The following is a 21572-nucleotide window of genomic DNA, read 5'->3' on the forward strand; positions in this document are numbered from 1 at the left end:
CAATTTTATATTAAAAAGCTATTTATTTTGGTGAGTTATTCCAAGAGTTGTATACAGCTTTATTTTTTGGAATTGCAATATTAAAGTTGCACGTTGGATTTAACTCTCATGACTTTAGTAGTACCTACAGAGGTGAGCTAATGGATGGTACATGGAGTAGGGACTGCAGAGACCCTAGTTTTGTCCCCACTCCATCTTCAAATAATTTTGGTCTCTTAGGTCTGTGATACAAAGGCATAAAACAATTCCTATCTTGAAGCCTTGAGAAAAGCTGTTACATATACGCAGATAGTAGCAAGACAGAAAATGCAAATATGTAAATGTCTTCTGATATCTTGAAATAAAGATAAATTTCAGTTAAACTTGTATAAGTTCAGATTTCTGTTAATGAGAAATTACAACCCTACAAGGTAAGGTCTTTACATTTTAGTTATTAAGCAGAATCAATGCTTAAAACTATAGTTAATACTTAGTGGAAAGAAAATTTAATCCATGTATCAGGATAATATATTAGACTGTCATGCATTAATTTTTTCCTGTATGCCAGGTTTTTTACATATGTGCCATATCAGTTGACCTTTTACAGTAGGAGTATAATTTACATTGTTTTTGACATTGGGGTTAGTATGGTTAAATGTCCTATAAACTTGAAAGGAAGCTTGCTTCCATTTTTGTGGGTCTTAACCTCCACCTGGTGCTTGCTATTGGGTGTATTCAGGCATTGAGAAAAATATAAATCGTGAGGTAAATAATGGTCATGTTTAAACACAGGCCTTATCATTTAGTGAAGCATAAAAACTGACATTATATAAATGCATCCGTCTAATGAAAAGACCCAGTACTGAGAAAAACATCCCTTTACTGAAGTGTCAGATGTCAGAGTCTGCTCTACCAAACTGCTCAACTCATAAGTGAATACAACTAAGTAATTTCTGGTCCCCTAAAAATAACCATCCTTTTAATTAAAAGTAATTCTTCAGATAGGTTGGGCTACCAATAATTGTCCCTAAACAAAACCAAATGGCGGTTCCTTGTGCTTTTGCTATGCCATAGGTTACTATGCAGCTAGCACATGTACCTCTTCCAGAAAAATGAGGTCATCCTGGGAGTGACCCAGAGATGCTCTCTAGGGATGTACCTCTTGATGTTCTTGTTAACTTTCCACTCTTCAGCTGGATTCCTCTTCCTGTCCCCTTTTCACCAGTCTCTACTCTTCCTTGAGAGAAGCTGAGAAGAGAAGGGCTCTTCTCATTTGTTATTTTCTCCTGCTTTTAGTATCATCTCACCCGTGGCAGAAGAAAGAGGTTCTTCCCAATTTAACACAAAATAAACTAGTTACTGTTTACAGATAATGCCCGCTAATGTTTACTGAAACTGAAACCCTATGATACATTCCGTTCCCTTAAATGTGCCACACTGCAGGACTGACAAATGAAATCCATCCTACGAAAAACAGCCCAGGAACAAGCGAGGCCAAGGCCTGCTTTCTTCTCCGGCCCTTACAGTAGCCTGTGGCTCAGGCCGCATCTTTTCCCTCTAGTTCTTTTGGCACAAGTTGTAACCTAATGCGACAAAGGTCCCTCATGAGATGGCTTAAAACTAGCAGTGTCGCTAGGCTCTTGAGGTGTTAGAACAGCCAACTCTACAAAAGTATTAGAGGGCACAGAAGGGTGATAGTCTTGGTTTTTATATTTGTCCTTCACTATATAAACATTGAAAAGGTATTAATCCTCATTAAGAAAGGATTATCGGCCAAGTCCTGTGACTCACACATGTAATCCCAGCACTTTGGGAGGTCAAGGTGGGTGGATCACCTGAGATCAGGAGTTCGAGACCAGCCTGGCCAACATGGTGAAACCCTGTCTCTACTAAAAATACAAAAATTAGCCGGGCGTAGTATTGTGCACCTGTAGTCCCAGCTGCCTGGGAGGCTGAGACAGGAGAATCACTTGAACCTGGGAGGCGGAGGTTGCAGTGAGCTGAGATCGCATCACTGCACTCCAGCCTGGGCAACAGAGCAAGACTCCGTCTCAAAAAAAAAAAAAAAGGACTATCGTCCTTAGCAAACTAACACACGACACAGGAACAGAAAACCAAATACCAAGTATAGCATGTTCTCACAAGTGGGTGCTAAGTTATAAGAACTTATGAACACAAAACAACACACACTGGGGTCTACTTGAGGGGGGAAGGTGGGAGGAACAGAAAAGATAAAACCTTCACATGTACCCCTGAACCTAAAATAAAAGTTAAAAAGGACTAAGTCACAAGTGATTTGGAATGTGAGGTTATCCCTCACCCCCATGCTTTACTCTGTACTATTTTTCCTCCCTCAGTTTCTTTCTTTTTTTTTTTTTCTGTATACTATGCTTTCTATTATACTTTGATTGGCATGGGCCAATCTGTTATTTTTAAGTTCAACTTTTTTTTAACTTTTAAGTTCAGGGTTACATGCGCAGGAAGTGCTGGTTTGTTACATACATAAAGGTGTGTCATGGGGGTTTGTTACACAGATTATTTCATCACCCTAAGTATCCATTAGTTATTTTTCCTGATCTCTCCCTCCTCCCACCTTCCACCCTCTCATAGGCCCCAGTGTGTGTTGTTTCCCTCTATGTGTCCACGTGTTCTCATTTAGCTCCCACTTACAAGTGAGAATATGGAGTGTTTGGTTTTCTGTTCCTGCAATAGTTTATGAAGGATAATGGCCTCCAGCTCCATCCATGTCCCTGCAAAGGGCATGATCTTGTTCTTTCTTTATGGCTGAACAATTCTTTTTTTTAAAAAGGATGTTTTTAGGAGGAATTGTGTACAGAGACTGTTCTAACAGATAACCACAGAGGGACCTTTCCAGCCATTGGAAAGACATTCAAGAGGAAGAGGAAATAGGTTGTACAGCAGGTCTGACTACAGGCAATAAGTTGGGAAAGAAGAAAGGTTTAGATGCAAAGGGAGCGAGGAAGTAAACTGTGGAAGGAGACATGAATAAGCAGAATGTCTGCTATTTCACATATTTCTGGTGCAGTCATATATTGACTGTATCAGATTTCCAGAGGGTGTGGCTGTTAGTGTGTGTCTCTACTCCCAGGAGCCCCATGTCTATCAGGATCTACCACCGCTCCACTGGATGTGCCACTTTGTCCATCAAAATGCTCACCATGGATGTGATTCAGCATGAGAGAGGTGGGCAGAGTGGGGAAATGCAGTGAAATCTTCAATCTGAGCCAAGGCTATAGACGTGAAGTGCCCCGGAGAGTCGGGCTCCCAAAGAACTCCTTCCAGCAGCAATGACAACTTGGTTCTGTAAGGGACACAAGACAGAATTCATGGCTCATTCATAACATCTATTGAGTTCCTACAGTAGTCCAGGCATTGTGTTATGCTCTAGAAATATAAAGATGAATAAGACACTGGCCAGATCCCCTGGCTTGAACTCAAATGCCACTTTCCCTTTGTTTACAGACCGCTTTCTCACATCTGTAAGTTCTGAAAACTGCAGCTAAAGACGCTCACCCCAATCCCTATTATGGCACATAAATCATAAAGGAGAAGTAGGGCAGTGCATGCTTAGTTCTGGTACAATGTGGAAAACATATCTTGAATAATAAGGACTTCCCCTAGAAGCTGGCTTTGTCAATGTGTTTAGCGCACCTCCCACCTACCCTGCTGCTTAAAACATTTTAGGACCCATCTTTCAGAATTGCCTTCAAAACCTGCTACAAGTTTTTAAAACATTTTCTTCTTTTTTGAAACAGAGTCTTGCCATCACCCAGGCTGGAGTGCAGTAACGTGATCTCAGCTCACTGCAACTTCTGCTTCCTAGGTTCAAGTGATTCTCATGTCTCAGCCTCCCGAGTAGCGGGGATTACAGGCATGTGCCACCACATCTGGCTAATTTTTGTATTTTTAGTAGAGACGAGCTCTCACCATGTTGGCCAGGCTGGTCTCGAACTCCCAACCTCAAGTGATCCACCTGCCTCGGCTTCCCAAAGTGCTGAAATTACAGATGTGAGCCACCATGCCTGGTCTTTAAACATTTTCAGTGGTGGCAAATTTTCATATTCCGAGGTTGGATTTGATTTGTGGAAACTGACAAAAGTTATTCTGAACCAAAGCTGGCACATGAGGTACGGGTGATCAAACTGGCTGACAGTATTTTGGTCAGAGCAGGATATGACAGCTTCTTATTTAATTTTGAAAACTACTGATGAAATCTAGAAATAATAATAATAGCTAAAATTTGTTGAGGTTGTATCATGGGTCAGACACTATGCTTAGCCCTGTGCTTATCTTATCCCTTAATACCCAGTGTCAATTAATAGGGAAAATCTACACTTAAGAAAACAGCATCAAATGGTAATTTATTCTCCCTCTCTTTCCCAATTTATGGAATTACTCATTTACTAAATTTGCCTGGCCTTCGGCTTCTCTCTGTTTTGTCAGAGTCTAGTCATCTTTCCAGATGCAGCTCCGGGCCCATGACCTCTGCAGGCCCTTCCCTGACTCCACCAGCAGAGACTTCCGCTGCAGTTGCTGTCTGACTTCGTTTGGCTCTTGGTCATCATACACCAACCTGGATGGTCTTGTGGGCCTGTTGTATTTTCCCACCTAGACTACAAGCACCTGGGGCTGGGACCATGTCTCAGGTTTCTTTGTCTATCTCACAGGTGCTTGATACAACACTGCTCACTACACACTCAGTTACTGCTCTGCTGAGGCTCCTGAGCTGATGGAAGGCAGCCCCATGAGAAGTTTCTGAAATACAGAGACAGTGAGAGCACTACTTACTTAAGTAGACGCCGGATCCTAATTCTAGTTTGTTATGACTAATTTCATTACTGAATGCTCTTATGCCACAGAAAGGAAGGAATCTTCAGAACATAACTTGTACCCAAATCTCAGAAAAAGGCCACTCTGATCATCCTCTGATTGTCAATGCCCATTTTTGAAACATAACATCTGATTTATCTTTACACCCAGAGCGTTCAATGCCCCCAAGCTCAGGTATGTGCTGGAAAAGTGAAGTAATTTTAACACTAACCCAGGTGAACAATAATTAGGAAGGTACATTTGCAGTGTTTTACAAAAAGGAATAAAATGTAAGTTACTTTTAGATAATCTATATATACCACTACTCTCAACTGATGTAAGCTACAGTTGATATATGTATAGTTTTATATAATGGGTTCTTGACAATGACTAATTTTTGAAACAAATAAAATTTTAGATATAAGCCAAGCTTGTCATATAAAGGATCCCTGTGATCAGACCTTCCGAGAATTTTCCCATAAAGTTAATAACCATATTTTTGTGGTGTGGTTAATCCTACATTTTTAGACCTGCCTGTAAATGGGTCACTTAAATTATTGGCCACTAGAGGGCAGTTTCACCACAATTTTTCCTAATCCTCTTCCTCCTCCCACCTTCCACCCTGGTCCACAGGAACCTGGTCCACAGCACTTAACAAGTCTTACAGACCTGGTTATATATAAAAATCTATGAAGGCTTCTGTAGCCCTTCAACCCACTGTTAAGACTTATTCTTCAGACTACTCATTAGCATTTAATCCTATACTAATTTGCATTTTATTTGACTTTCCATGTATATAAATCTTATTTTCAAGAACAGGGACTTTGCCCTCTCTTTGTTTTTATTTCTTACAGCCTATACAGTGGATGAATGCAATCAGTGGTTTACAGGTATATTTTAAGGTTAAACTTTTTTTTTTTTTTTTTTTTTTGAGACAGAGTCTTGCTCCATAGCCCAGGCTGGAGTACAGTGGCACCATCTAGGCTCACGGCAACCTCCACCTCCCAAGTTCAAGCAATTCTCCTGCCTCAGTCTCCCGAATAGCTGAGACTATAGGCATGCACCACCACGCCCGGCTATTTTTTGTATTTTTAGTAGAGCCGGGGTTTCACCATGTTGACCAGGCTGGTCTTGAACTCCTGACCTCAGGTGATCCACCCACCTCGGCTTCTCAAAGTGCTGGGATTACAGGTGTGAGCCACCGCACCCAGCCAAGGTTAAACTTTTTCATCTGCCATATCGAAATTTAAACTGTGTACACTTTTAGATCTAGCAATCCTACTTTTAAGATTCTCACCTGTGGGGATACTTGCTCAATTATAAAAAGCTACAGATAGGTACAAGAATGCTCACTATGGCCTTGTCTGTAATAGCCAAAAAAAATGGGGGGCCAAGGTGGGTGGATCTCTTGAGCCCAAGAGTTCAAGACCAGCCTGGGCAACATGGTGAAACTCTTGTCTCCTAAAAATACAAAAACTAGCATGGAATGGTGTCACACACCTGTGGTCTCAGCTACTCAGGAGGCTGAGGTTGGAGGATCACTTGAGTCCAGGAGACAGAGGTTGCAGTGAGCCAAGACCACACCATTGCACTCCAGCCTAGGTGACAAGAGCCAGACTCTGTCTTAAAAAAAAAAAAAAAAAGGTGTGTGTGTGTATCTCTGAAGCCACAGAAAAACAGAAAAACTCTGGGCCAGGTGCAGTGATGCATGCTTATAATCCCAGCACTTTGGAAGGCAGAGGCAGGCAGATCATTTGAGGCCAGGAGTTTGAGACCAGCCTTGACAACATGGCAAAACCCCATCTCTACAAAAAATTTTTTAAAAAATAGCTGGGCCTGGTGGTGGGCACCTGTAATCCCAGCTACTTGGGAGGCTGAGGCAGGAAAATCACTTGAACCTGGGAGATGGAGGTTGCAGTGAGCCAAATTTGCACCACTGCACTCCAGCATGGGCGACAGAGCAAGGTTCTGTATAAAAAATAAGAAAGAAAAAACTCTGAAAGTCTGGAAGAAAATAGCAAAATATTAATAATGGTTATTTTCTAAGGCAAGGGCCAGCAAACAATTTTGGGGAACAGGCAGATAATAATACTTAGGCTTTGTGGGGCATCAGTCTCCAAAGCAACCAGTCAGTTCTGCCACGGCAGCACGACAGCAGCCACGTGCAGTCCACAGCAGACGAGCCTGGCTATGTTCCACTACAGCTGTGTGGGCGCTGAAACTGCACCGCCGTTTAAACTTCATATGTTACAAAACATTCTGTTTTGATTTCTTTTCAACCATCTCAACATGAGCTGACTTTTTTAGTTTATGGCTTTACAAAATTAGGTGGCAGACGACTTGGCCCCAACCCCTGCTGTAGAGGATAAAATAGGAAGAGTAAAAAGGGAAACTTTCCACCAAGGAAGTGATGAGATTATATGTGAATGTTACTTTCTGTGTGTTCCTCTCCTTTTCAAATAAAAATAAAATCTGAAATAAGCCTAACAAGTGAGACCACCAAATCCCACCCGTAGTACTAACATAAACATCAATGAAGTTCAGTCCTTGGGCTCACCTTTGCCTTGGACCTCACGGTGATGAGGGAGCTCCCAAACCTTGAGCTGGCCTGTAAAACATGCCGTCTGTTAATGGGCTTTGAAGAACATAGTGTAATACTTTATCCGTTTAAAATAAACCAAGGGGCATTGTTTTGGTAATTTTTCTTTCTTCAGTCTTTCAAGGGATACTTACTTCAGGAGAAATCAATACATATTGGGCCTGAAGAAAAAAATTGAGGAGAGAGACAATGTTATTACTGTTTGTGTGGCTTTTTAAAATCAATTTTAATTATACCCTTATACCCTCATTTCTACTTTTTTTTTTTTTTTTTTTTTTTTGAGGAGGAGTCTTGCTCTGTCGCCCAGGCTGGAGTGCAGTGGCGTGATCTCAGCTCACTGCAACCTCTGCCTCCCAGGTTCAAGCAAGTCTCCCGCTTCAGCCTCATGAGTTGATGGAATTACAGGCGCCCACCACCACGCCCGGCTAATTTTTTTGTATTTTCAGTAGAGAGGCGGTTTCACCATGTTGGCCAGGCCGGTCTCGAACTCCTCACCTCAGGTGATTCACCCACCTCGGCCTCCCAAAGTGCTGGGATTACAGGCATGAGCCACCACGCCCAGCCTCATTTCTACATTTCTTGATTAGACTTACAAATGTGCATGCCCTTTGACCCCAGAAATTCTACTTATAGAAATACAGGTCAGAAAAATAACCAGATGTATAAAAACGTTTATGTGACTATTTACCATATTATTTATTTAAAACAATGAAAATTGGAAATGGCACAATTGACTAACAATAGTTACCTGAATAATGGGTAAATAAACTATGGTTTATCTGTAGATAAAATACTCATCCGCCGGTAAATATCGTATTATATAAGAATATCAGATAACATAAGAAAATGTTCTCGGTATATTGTTAGGTAGAAAGAAAAATCAAGTTACAGCCAGGCACAGTGGCTCACACCTATAATCCCAGCACTTTGGGAGGCTGAGGCGGGCGGATTACTGGAGGTCAGGAGTTCAAGACCAGCTTGGCCAACGTGGTGAAACTCCGTCTCTACTAAAAATACAAAAATTAGCCAGGCATGTGGTGTGCGCCTGTAGTCCCAGCTACTCAGGAAGCTGAGGCAGGAGAATCGCTTGAACCTGGGAGGTGGAGGTTGTACTGAGCCGAGATCATGCCACTGCACTCCAGCCTGGATGACAGAGAGAGACTCTATTAAAAACAAAAAAAAGTTACAAAATTATGCACAAATTATGCACAATAGTATCACAATTGTTAACCAAAATATGCACGCACATAGTGTAATATTTAAGGGTAGGCTTTAGAATCAGATCTTGGTTCAAATCTCTGTTGTACCCTGTCCTTCCTGGCAGTGTAACCTTGAATAAACTTCCTCGCCGATCTTTAATTTTTTTATTTTAAGACAGGGTCTTGGGCAGATCACGAGGTCAGGAGATCGAGACCATCCTGGCTAACACGGTGAAACCCCGTCTCTACTAAAAATACAAAAAAATTAGCCAGGCGTGGTAGCAGGCGCCTGTAGTCCCAGCTACTTGGGAGGCTGAGGCAGGAGAATGGCATGAACCTGGGAGGCGGAGGTTGCAGTGAGCCGAGATCACGCCACTGCACTCCAGCCTGGGCGACAGAGCGAGACTCCATCTCAAAAAAAAAAAAGACAGGGTCTCCCTATGTTGCCCAAGCTGGTGCTGAACTCCCGAGTTCAAGGGATCCTCCTGCCTCAGCCTCCCAAAGTGCTGGGATTACAGGCATAAGCCACCACACTCAGCTGAGATCTTTAATTTTTTTAATCTGTAAATGGGCATAATATTAATTTCTTTTTTTTTTTTTTTTGAGACAGAGTCTTGCTGTTGCCCAGGTTGGAGTGCAGTGGCACGATCTCGACTCACTGCAAGCTCCGCCTCCCAGGTTCATGCCATTCTCCTGCCTCAGCCTCCTGAGTAGCTGGGACTACAGGCGCCCGCCACCAAGCCCGGCTAATTTTTTGTATCTTTAGTAGAGACAGGGTTTCACTGTGTTAGCCAGGATGGTCTCGATCTCCTGACCTCGTGATCCGCCCGCCTCGGCCTCTCAAAGTGCTGGGATTACAGGCGTGAGCCACCGCGCCCAGCCAATTTCATAGCTTTTATGGGGATTAAATGATACATAGTTCTTAGCATATGCATACTAAATGCACAATAAATGGTAGTAATTAAATTCATAGGAAAAATACTAGCAGGATCCGCTCTAAAGGTAAGCAGGTATTAGCTCTGCAGAGTGGAATTTTAGGTAGATAATTTTTAATTCTCCTTGTACATTTTTGTATTTTCTAAAATTTTCATAATAAACTTTCACTAATTTTGCAATTTAAAAAATAATTTTAAATTTTTTAAAATAGGTGGGGTACGGTGGCTCATGCCTGTAATCCCAGCACTTTGGGCTGTAATCCCAGCCTGGCCGACATGGTGAAACTCTGTCTCTACTAAAAATACAAAAAATTAGCCAGGCGTGGTGGTGCATGCCTGTAGTCCCAGCTATTCGGGAGGCTGAAGCAGGAAAATGGCTTGAACCTGGGAGGAGGAGGTTGCAGTGAGCCGAGACCGTGCCACTGCACTCCAGCCTGGGCAATAGAGCCAGATTCTGTCTCAAAAAAAAAAAAAAAAAAAAAAAGTTAAATAATGGCCAAATGTTTTAGGCCCAGGAAATGTAACTTAAGGAAACTCACCCAAAAAAGGAATAAACAAAGAAATGAAACAAAAAGCAAAAGAGAGGACGTTTTAATGAAACTCCAGTGGCTGGCCGAGCATGGTGGCTCATGCCTGTAATCCCAGCACTTTGTGAGGCCAGGTAGAAGAACTGCTTGAGCCCAAGAGTTCAATACCAGCCTGGGCAACATAGTGAGGCCCCATCTCTACAAATAATAAAAAGATTAGCCGGGTGTGGTGGCACATGCCTGTAGTCCTAGCTACTCGGGAGGCTGAGACAAGAGAATCACTGGAGCCCAGGAGTTTGAGCTGCAGTGGGCCATGATCACACCACTGCACTCCAGCCTGGGCAATGGAACAGGAACCCGTCTCTATTTTAAAAAGAGAAACTCCAATGGCCATGGCCTGTTTTCTTTCTTCTGTGCTGTGGGTGCCTAACCAAGCAGTGGCAGGCTGTGTGACCAGGGACCTACATAACACCAAGTCCAGTGGGACTTTAGCTCTGGGCACAAATGTTGCAGAACTGTAAGAACTGCAGGCAGCTGGGGCCCACAAAACATGGACAGATGATGGTGTCCTGACCCCAAGAGGTATGAATTCAGGTAAGCACTTTATAGTGGACATGAGTTAACAAGGAATCAGCAATTAATGATCCTTTCCCAATAAGGTATAGAATTCTGTAGAACACTTTACCTTTTCTTCTGGACATGGAGTTATCCATGATTTGCATTTGCCAGTCATGTCACCAAGGGTGGTCTCTTTGCCATTATATACATATACTCGGCCGTCTTCTCCCCCAATCAGTCCAGAGGTTACATCTGCTATCCTCAGGGGGGCTGCCATGATGATTTCATCTGAAAACAATAAAAACCGACAGAAGGAAGTATTTGACTCCTCACTGTCATCTTTTCCTTGTTCCGCTACTGGATCCTAACCCAACCTCTTGCAAATAATATTAGTATCTCCTTTAGTCGGCCGTGATTTCATCCTGGCAAAGGCTTTTGTTTCCTACTTCATTCATCAATAGCAATTACTACAGGTGATTCTCATATTACCAGCTTCAAGAAGTGCAACTCCCTCTCTGGTCTTGCCTCATTCAAGATCTGTCTAAAGGTCCTTGGGCCACTGGGCTGTCAATTACAAGGGCAGAGCCCAGATGACCCAATTAGGGGACCCACCCCCTGGGCAAAGGGACTCAATTCTTGTCAAAGGGTCCTGTTCCTTTCTTACCTAAGCCATCATCATCCAGGTCACTCAAGTGCAGAACGCCACCAAATCGGGAGAAGCGGCGGTCTCCGCTGAAGGTGCTGAGCAGCAGAGGCTGCGCGTCAGATGTGAGTGCGTACATGCGAGTGGCTCCGCCTTGGTGTAGGGTCACGGTCAGGAATGCCACCTTAGACACGTCATCTGAAACGAACCACAGTTCCTGCTGGCCTCACAGAAAGGAAGGCATTACAGAACACGGAATAGCACCCCATCCTCAAGTGACACTGATCACTCGGGATCCTACAGGACAGTCGGTTTCGGTGCTGGTCATCTCCGGCAGTCAGGGAGGTACAACCAGCTTGGGCACCAAGGCACAAACACCAGAGAGCTTCAGTGATTTCCCTCCAGGCAGGTATTCTTTTTTCCAGTCTTATCCCCATAATACAGTCTCCACACAACCACCTTTTTATTTTCTCGTATCACAAACTGCCTAGGTCACCCCCATGACTGACATATCCAAACGCAAGTGGACTCTGGATGGAGTCCAAACTCTTCACAAGGCCTTACAGAATCTGACTCCCACTTGGGGATCTAGCACCATTAACCTTTTCACCCACACTTCACCAAAATGAACTTAAACCACAGCCCGATCTATGTCTTAAATTTGGGCCTTTGGACATGATGTGCTGTCTGCCTGGAATAGAGGCATATGCTCCTCATGCTCCCCTGTCCACATCCCTCCGCTGGCTACTCCTGCTCACCCTGCAGAATTTGGCTCAGGTGTCCCGTCCTCTGGGAAGCCTTTCCTAATCTCGCTGGTCTAGAGAAGAGGCCGCTTCCATGTGCTCCCATACATAATAACACCGAGTCCAGTGGGACTTTAGCTCTGGGCACAAACGCTACAGAACTGCAAGAACTGCAGACAGCTGGGGCCCACAAAACATGGGCAAGTGATTGTGTCCTGACCCCAGGACCTCTGAGTTCAGGTAAGCATTTTACAGGGGACATGAGCTGTGCCCAGTGCCTTCTGAATACCCATGGCAGGGCAGCATCGCTCTGCATTCACTTCTGTGTCTCCTGCATCAGGCACCCATTCCACAAGAAATGCGGTCACGTCTCTGTCTCTCTATCCCCTGTACCTAGCATGGTGCTTGGTTCTGTACAAGTATTTAATAAAGTGTTTTTTGAATTAATGAATTTTGAACAAACTCAAAGCTAGTTGTTGGAATTTCGCTGTAAACTTTATTATTTGGAACACAGCTTTGATTTCAGAAATATAAATGGCACCTGTGGGTTGATGGGGCTAGTGGCCCTCTGAGAAGTTTGCCGTATGCTGGCAAAGTGTCAGTGTGTGGATACAATCTCACGTCAGCGTCCACTGAGTTTTGTGTGTAAAACTGAGCTAATTTGACCTGTTTTTTCAGACAAACTTGTGCCTTGTTTATAGGAAACTGTCCACTAGAAGCCACTGAGGGCTCAAAGCAGAGTCAGCAACAACTGTCAGAAATAACAGCTAGAAAACAATAGGAAATAAGAAACTATTTTAAAGGCTCAGCAATCTGGAGCTTTCTGATACAGGGTAAACAACATGACCTAACACAATGTCTCCTAAGAGAACAACGTGCCAGCACAATAGTTAATATTCAGAGTGAAAGCCCAAAATATCAAGAAAAGTTGAAATAAGAGAAAATCTTCATTCCTTTTCTTTTTTATTATCGAGATGGAGTCTCACTCTGTCACCCAGGCTGGAGTACAGTGGCATGATCTCGGCTCACTGCAACCTCTGCTTCCTGGGTTCAAGCGATTCTCCTGCCTCAGCCTCCCAAGTAGCTGGGACTACAGGCGCGCACCACCACACCTGGCTAATTTTTTGTATTTTTAGTAGAGACAGGGTTTCACCGTGTTAGCCAGGATGGTCTTGATCTCCTGACCTCATGATCTGCCTGCCTCAGTCTCCCAAAAGTGCTGGGATTACAGGTGCAAGCCACCAAGCCCAGCCACATTCCCTTTCTTTTCGTGCCTCCTAAAGGAACCATGAGCTCCCTGGAGCGCCCAGGAATCCAGTAACACTTCCAGCTCTCTGTCTACTCCCTGCTTCAGTCCTTCCATGGCAAGAGGATACCTGAGGCTTCTCCCTCTGGCTCTGCCGCCCACAGGATGAACACTGGCCCCAGTGCATGTGGAAGAATCTCAGAGAAGTCACCCCAAGGTCTAGCTTTCGGAGCAAGAATTAGAAAGCCTGAATAGGGCTGCCCATTGAGACTGTGTTCTCTAATCCAACTATGTCAGCTCTTCAAAAGTACATATTTTGATATCCCTCTGAATGATTCATGAATCTATTTCAGAAATGATTTGAAATGCACAAGGATGAGGAAGAATTGTAATTAATCAATACTCCCAAATCTCTAACATGCATCACAGTCTGTTAGAGAAGCATATAATTTAAAATAATTTCATCAAAGTGTTTTTTTAATTCTTCAGAATTAAAACAGAAGAATCTAGACACTTGGAAATTTCAGCCATTCAAAACACCTCACCTTCTCAATCATGCAAATTAAACAATGGATTATCATACACATTTAGACAAGGAGAAAAAACTCAAGGTAATGTTGTAGGCATTTCTATATTATTTCAGTACTGAAAATAATTCTGAAGAACTTTGGCTTTTAAAAGGGCTACATGCAGAGGCCTTTATGAATTCCCAAATTCTAGAATGCTACTATAACACAGAATTCCTTCTGTAATGCTTATACCTTCTAGTTAACATAGAATTCCTTCTGTAATGCTTAAACCCTCTGATTAAGGACCATTATCTTTTAGACCTCCACATTGCCTTAATTTCTGCCACGAGCACTAGTCCCTAGGGTTGTGTTTGGGATGCAGGGGTGGCGGGTATTTTTTAAATACACACACAAGTGTTTTACTTCTCATGTGGAACTTTTCTTCCAGCGGAGGGAGCAGAAAACAAAAGAGGTACTGTGAAACACAGGTGCATCTCACCAACTCTACTCTCTTGAAAACCACAGGAAAGAGGATATCATCTTGTAATGTGGTTCATATTTGTGTCTCAGAAAAACTATAAACTTGCCAGGCATGGTGGCTCATGCCTATAATCCCAGCACTTTGGGAGGCTGAGGCAGGAGGATCACTTCAGCTCATGAGTTCAAGACCAGCCTGGGAAATGCAGTGAGACCCCATCACTACAAAAAGTAGGGTGTGGTGGCATGTGCGTGTAGTCTGAGCTACTCAAGAGGCTGAGGCGGCAGGATCGCTTGACCTCAGGAGTTCAAGGTAACAGTAAGCTGTGATCACACCATTGAACTCCAGCCTGGGCAACAGAGCAAGACCCTATGGCTTAACAAGAAAAATTATCAACTGTAAGTTACTTAATGTCACCAGCTTTCAGGATTACTGCAAAAGTGAAAACTATGAAGATGTCAAGAAGATCTTTTATATTTGATCATTATCAAAAGTGTAAAAAATACTCAAAAAAAAAAAAAAAAAGAAGCATAATCCAGGTGTTGTGGCACATGCCTGTGGTCCCGGCTACTTGTGAACCTGAGATGGGAGGATCACTTGAGCCCAGAAGTTCATGGCCAGCCTGGGCAACATAGCAAGACTCCAACTATTAAAAAAAAAAAAAGCATAAAGAAGAAAATGTATATACTATATATATTTCTTTCTGGAAAGTGAGATAGGTAGGTAGGTAGGCAGATATCTATAAACACACATTTTAAACAAAATGGAGATTTTGTGGATTATAAAATTTTAAATCTGATTCTTTTCACATTTAGGCTATTTCTAGCTTTTTACTACTATAAACAATACAGCCATCCCTCAGTATCCACGAAGGATTGGCTCCAGGGCCTCTCACAGGTATCAAAATCCACGGATGTTCAAGCCCCTGATATAAAATGGTATAGTGACTGGGCGCAGTGGCTCACGCCTGTAATCCCAGCACTGTGGGAGGCCGAGGCGGGCAGATCACCTGACATCGGGAGTTTGAGACCAGCCTGGCCAACATGGTGAAACTCCACGTCTACTAAAAATAAAAATAAAAAAATAGCTGGGCATGGTGGTGCGTGCCTGTAGTTCCAGCTACTCAGGAGACTGAAGCAGGAGAACTGCTTGAACCTGGGAGGCAGAGGCTGCAGTGAGCTTGAGATCACACCACTACACTCCAGCCTGGGCAAGAGAGCGAGACTCTATCTCAAAAAAAAAAAAAAAAAAGTATATCAAAAATCTCAAATTTAGATTAATCTGTGCCTTATAGCTGTGATTCCCAAACTGCAAGCTGAAGCGCTTCAGTGAACTCGCAAAGATGCTGTAGATATTTTGACATTTCAAAGACAACAGTGACATCTGACACCACACGAACTAGTGGGTGGAGGCCAGTCACAGTTACGACACGAGAGTCCTGCATTCGTTTCAGTGATGTCACATCTTTGCAAAGCTGCATATTCAGGGATGGTTGTGATAAAAAAGCAGGCACTATGAAAAAATTGCTGTGGATTAGGAAATGAGGAAAGTTGTGTCTAACCTGATTCCAAGACTTGAAAAGCTGTACAGTGCCGAGAGAAGCTAAGTGGTTAGGACATAAACGCAGGGCATGTGCCCCTGTGGTCACACAGGCACTGCATTTCGAAAGGACCTATGCCTGTCTTCATGTTGTCCTGTCTCTGACTTGAAATTGTCAACAATGTTTTAACAAGGGGCCCTGCATTTTTATTTGGAACTGGGCCCCGCAAACTGTGTGGGTGAAATACAAGTAAAATACAAGTAATAATGGGAAAATCTGAACAATTTGGGTGAAATATATCAATAACAATAACCTGATTGTGACATTAATTTATATTTCTATATAATATATAGTTATATATACATTCATACATTATATATACACATACATGTATATATAATATATACATATTAATACATTTATATTATATATTAGTATACTTATATACACGTTATAAATTAGCATATTATATACATACATAAAAGTTATAATTAAACTTATTTTCTATTATTATTTATCTTTTAAAAAATAGGGTCTCACTCTGTTGCCCAGGCTGGAATGCAGTGGTGTGATCATAGCTCACTGCAGCCTTGAACTCCTGGGCTCAAGTGATCTTCCCACCCCAGCCTCCTGAGTAGATGGAACTACATGCGCCCATCACTACGCCTACCTTTTTTTTTTTTTCTGTAGAGATGGGGTCTCCCTATATTGTCCAGGCTGGCCTCAAATTCTTGGGCTCAAGCAATCTTCCCACCTTAGTCTGCTGAGTAGCTAGGACCAGAGGTGCATGCCACCACATCCGGCTAATTTTTTTTTTTTTTTTTTTTTTTGAGATGGAGTCTCACTCTGTCACCCAGGCTGGAGTGCAGTGGCCCAATCTCAGCTCACTGCAAGCTCTGGCTCCGGGGTTCACGCCATTCTCCTGCCTCAGCCTCCTAAGTAGCTGGGACTACAAGTGCCCACCACCACGCCCAGCTAATTTTTTGTGTTTTTAGTAGAGACAGGGTTTCACCGTGTTAGCCAGGATGGTCTCAATCACCTGACCTCATGATCCACCCACCTCGGCCTCCCAAAGTGCTAAGATTACAGGCATGAGCCACTGCGCCTGGCCCAATTTTTAAAATTTTTTGTAGAGACAGGGTCTCACTGTGTTGCCCAGGCTGGTCTTGAACTCTTGGGCTCCAGTGATCCTCCTGCCTTAGCCTCCCAAAGTGCTGCGATTACAGGCATGACCCACCATGCCTGACCTTCTATTTTATATTGTACTTTATCACAGGAAAAAAAATTATCGAGAGAGAAAGGGCACCAAAACCAAGAAAGTCTGAGAAACTCTAATTCACAACACTTGGGTAGAAAGAGTGGTGAAGAAAATAAAGTTAATAATGTGTGTTGCAAGAGCTTAGAAATCATTCCCTAGACTCTGAAAAGCAAAAATGATTCTGCGGCTGACTGCTATGGTTACTACTTGAGACCGTCATTACAGCAATTACTACTGTTACTGCTTGAGAGCATCATTACAAGACTGAACGAAGGAGGACGAACGTAGAAATGAAAACTTGAAGCAAAAGAAACTGTTTTAAAGGAAGGGGAACCGAGGAAGAAGAGAGCTCCCTGCTTCTAGTGAGCAAAGGCAGCTAGCTCCCGAGCTTCCACAGCCCTTCCCATTTATTGGTTAGCAAAAGCAGGGAGGAGGAGATAACGATTGGTCAGCTGCTTAATTGATCACAGGTTCATATTATTATTAACAGGCTTCAGATGTGCCTAATCACAAGAAACACGGCACTTGGGGCGTGACTGCCCTCAGCTTTCCTTCTGGGTGGCAGATGCAGTCTGTCAGTTTGCCAACATTCTGCCTTTATGAGAAACAGTCTTGCTGCTTACTCAAATAGCCTCCAGTGGTATACTGAGTTATCATGACCCTCATTCTTTTGGCTTCCAACATGATTCCAAAGCTAAGTCAGCACTTTTTTTTTGTTACAATGCTGTGTCTTCGATTTAATGAAAAATTTAGCCATTCCTTTGCCTAATCCACTTTTTTTTTTTTTTTTTTTTTTTTTTTGAGACTGAGTCTCACTCTGTCACCCAGGCTGGAGTGCAGTGGTGTCATCTTGGCTCAGTGCAACCTCTGCCTCCAGGGTTCAAGCAATTGTTGTGGTTCAGGCTCAGGAGTAGCTGGGATTACAGGAGTGTGCCACTATGCCTGGCTAATTTTTGTATTTTTAGTAGGTTTAAGGGTTTCATCATGTTGGCCAGGCTGGTCTCTAACTCCTGACCTCAACTGAAGCACCCACCTCTGCCTCCCAAAGTGCTAGGATTACAGGCGTGAGCCACTGCACCCCGCCTGTCTGACCCACTTCTGCTTATTATTCAAATCTTTCCCATATTGCAAGAAACAACAATCTTTCTGAAAAATAGTTTGATGATATATAACAAGAGCTTTTAGAAAGATTAGAACCTCTACTCCAGTAATTCCATCTCCAGGAATCTATCCAAAAAACTAATCAGAAAGGCAGTCAAAGACTAGGTACATGAGTGTTCAATAATTACTTGTTCACAATAGTGTAAAACTGGAAACAAGCCTACAATTCCAGCAACAGGATGATGTTAGTAATGCTGGCATTAAAAAAATGCAATGCAGATATCAAAAGTCATGTTTTAGAAGATATTTACTAACATGAGAATGTGCTTAAGATATAAGTAAAAAAATTAGGCATGACAATATATATAGTATAAGCTTCAGTTTTTAAATATCTGGGTAAGGGGTGATTTCTTTTTCCTTCTATATATTTCCTTGTATTTTCAGAAGTTTCCACAATAAGCATAATTCACCTTTATAATCTGGGAGGAAATGGTTCTTGTTTTTTTTTAAAGACTATCTTTCCCATAAAGTAAACAAAATAATGGTTTATATAAAGTATGTTTTCAGGGGTGGGTGCAGTGGATCATGCCTGTAATCCCAGCACTTTGGGAGACCAAGGTGGGAGGATTACTTGAGCCCAGGAGTTAGAGACCAGTCTGGCCAACATGTTGAGACCCTCTCGCTACAAAAAATAAAAAATTAGATAATGTGGTGGCTGACTGCCTGTAGTCGCAGCTACTCAGGAGGCTGAGGTGCAAGGTTCACTTTGCCCAGGAGGTCAAGGCTGCCATAAGCCATAATCGCACCGCTGCACTCCAGCCTGGGCGACACAGCAAGACTGTCTAAAAAAAGGAAAATAAAAGATAGGTCCTCATAGTGGACCTATTCCTAGTGAACTGACTTATACAATTTTTCTCTGGCTCCAAGTTCCATGGGATCAGGGCTTTAAAAATACACTAAGTTACTTTCATATGTCATTTTCAACAAACCTTTGAAACACAAATTTTATCTTATTTTATTTTATTTTTATTTTATTTTTGAGATGAAGTCTTGCTCTGTTGCCCAGGCTGGAGTGCAGTGGCATGATCTTGGCTTACTGCAACTTCTGCCTCCCAGATTCAAGCGATTCTCCTGCCTCAGCCTCCTGAGTAGCTGGGATTACAGGTGTGCACCACCACGCCTGGCTAATTTTTGTATTTTTAGTAGAGGCAAAGTTTCACCATGTTCGGACCCAGGCTGGTCTCCAACTCCTGACCTCAAGTGATTCTCTCACCTTGGCCTCCCAAAGTGCTGGGATTACAGGTGTGAGCCACCACACCCGGCCTGAAATAAGTATTTACAATTTCAGTTTTGTAGATGGTGATACAAAAGTTCTGAGAGGTTAAGTAACTTCCCCAAAGTTACATAGAATGTTATTAATGAAAAAAGGAAATATTGAAACCTAGATCTGTTCAGCTCCAGATCTCATCACTTTCCTCCAATACGACGTGTACAAGCAACCACATGACTGAAAGGAAGCACAGTTTCACAGTGTGTGACCTACCGTACGTAGGGGCTCCAACCAGCAGCACTTGTGTCAGAGTCCCGTTCATCAGTATCTGGCCACTGGACAGGGAAGTACCCAGTTTCCCCATTGCCTGTGAGACACAATAAATCAATATTGTATAGGTGAGAAAACTTCCTTGGAGTGTCCACTCTCCTGTGTGGGGAGGGCTTGTCATACCTTGTCTCCAGAAATGGTAAACCAGCTTTGGCCGTTTGGTGGGAAGTAGCCATACACCCTCCCAAGGCTCTTTTTCTCATCTCGGATGTGTAACAAATGGCCCAGCCTAGAATGAAGCACATTGGGCTTAGCTGCCAGGGCACAAGACTGACAGCTGGCCAGGTACTCAGGTGCAAGGAAAGGAAATGCACCTCCCCCCATCCAGGCCTCCCAGCAGGCTCTCTGTCTCTGTGACCCTAGGCCTGGAAGTGTGGGGACTATTGGAGTTAATCGCAACATCCAGGCTCTCCAGGTGCCACACCCACCATCCTGCCTCCCAACTGACAGGCCTCCCAGCAGACTCTCTGGGATAGAGATATAGGGGTACCTACTGTTATGGGCTCAGTGGTGGTCCCCCCAATCCCTACACTGAAGTCCTAACCCCCAGTATCTCTGAATGTGACTATTTGAAACAGAGTCTTTAAAGAGGTGATTAAGTTAAGATGAGGTCATTTGGGTGGATCCTGATCCAATAGGACTGGTGTCTTTCAAAGAAGAGGAGAGGCAGGAGGATCACTTGAGGCCAGTTTGAGACGAGCCTGGGCAACACTGCAAAAACCCATCCCTACAAAAATGTTTTTAAATTAAAAAAAAAAAATTAGCTAGGCATGGGCACACACAACTTGTAGTCCCAGCTATTCAGGAGGCCGAGGCAGGAGGATGAGTTCGAGCCTGCAGTGAGTTACCACTGCCCTCTGCCCTTTGCAACAGAGTGAACCCTCACCCCCTCCTCCCAAAAGAAAAAACAGAAGTGAGGAATGGGGCACAGACACACACAGAGGGAAGACAGCCATCTGCAAGCCAAGGAGAGAGGCCTCAGGAGAAACCAACCCTCTGACCTCAACCTTGATCTTGGACTTCTAGCTTCCAGAACTGTGAGAAAATAATACACTTGTCTATTGTATTTTTAAATTTCTAAGGAGGAGAATTTGCAATCTTGCCCAGAGCCTTGGCTTTTCCTTCAAAAGTCAAGCATTTCCTAGCCTTTTTCCCTCAGCCTCACGCTCAGTGCGCTCCACAGCAGCAGGTACCTGCCCCTGTGTTCATGGTTCCCAGCCCCCAGCATCAGCCTCACCTGCTGGCATTCTTCCAGGTCGGGCTCCCAACCAACAGCAAGGTTCTGTTGTCCACAGTGACACCGTGAAGGGAATATCCAAACCAGGAGAAGTCTTCCTCGCCTCTCACCGTCCAGTTGGCTGCCTCCACGTTCAGTTTTTCTAAAGAAGACAACTCATCCTTTTTACTAATACTTTAAGTGAGAGGACTACTGGGATGAAAAGAAAGGGTCCTTCTCGTAGCCTAATAGAAGTGGGTTCATTTTGCTGAGTTTTTGCCAGAGGTCTTATATGTCCCCATGCTGATCCCAGGACCCCAATGTCATTGAATCTCACACTTCATACAAGAAATACATTTCTAGAGCTCACTTCTGTGGAGCAGAGGATGCTATTTAAAAAGGCTCTGGGCCAGGTGCGGTGGCCCACACCTGTAATCCCAGCACTTTGGGACGCCGAGGTGGGTGGATCACCAGAGGTCAGGAGTTCAAGACCAGCCTGACCAATATGATGAAACCCCGTCTCCACTAAAAACACAAAAATTAGCCGGGCATGGTGGCATGCGCCTGTAGTTCCCACCTGTAGTCCCAGCTACTCAGGAGGCTGAGACAGA

The 21572-nt window shown here is 43.4% G+C and overlaps 1 protein-coding gene across 2 annotated transcripts in view; it reads right to left on the reverse strand.

The window, feature by feature from the left end:
- Positions 1-3: 3 nt before the first annotated feature.
- The window catches only part of GPLD1 (glycosylphosphatidylinositol specific phospholipase D1), a 76768-nt gene continuing 55199 nt past the window's right edge, over positions 4-21572 (reverse strand). Inside the window, exons 18-25 of one of the 2 annotated variants that reach the window (XM_016954990.4) lie at positions 20983-21124; positions 19869-19974; positions 19689-19782; positions 11292-11468; positions 10755-10915; positions 7543-7569; positions 7367-7417; positions 4-3301 (exon numbers count right to left, since the gene is read on the reverse strand). In XM_016954990.4, coding sequence (XP_016810479.3) covers positions 3215-3301; positions 7367-7417; positions 7543-7569; positions 10755-10915; positions 11292-11468; positions 19689-19782; positions 19869-19974; positions 20983-21124 — 845 coding nt within the window. In that variant the 3' untranslated portion in view covers positions 4-3214. The remainder of the gene's footprint in view (positions 3302-7366; positions 7418-7542; positions 7570-10754; positions 10916-11291; positions 11469-19688; positions 19783-19868; positions 19975-20982; positions 21125-21572) is intronic. The other variant, XM_063812143.1, reaches the window with a different exon arrangement.

Source organism: Pan troglodytes, chromosome 5 (genome assembly GCF_028858775.2).
Source record: "Pan troglodytes isolate AG18354 chromosome 5, NHGRI_mPanTro3-v2.0_pri, whole genome shotgun sequence".
Taxonomy (NCBI): Eukaryota; Metazoa; Chordata; class Mammalia; order Primates; family Hominidae; genus Pan; species Pan troglodytes.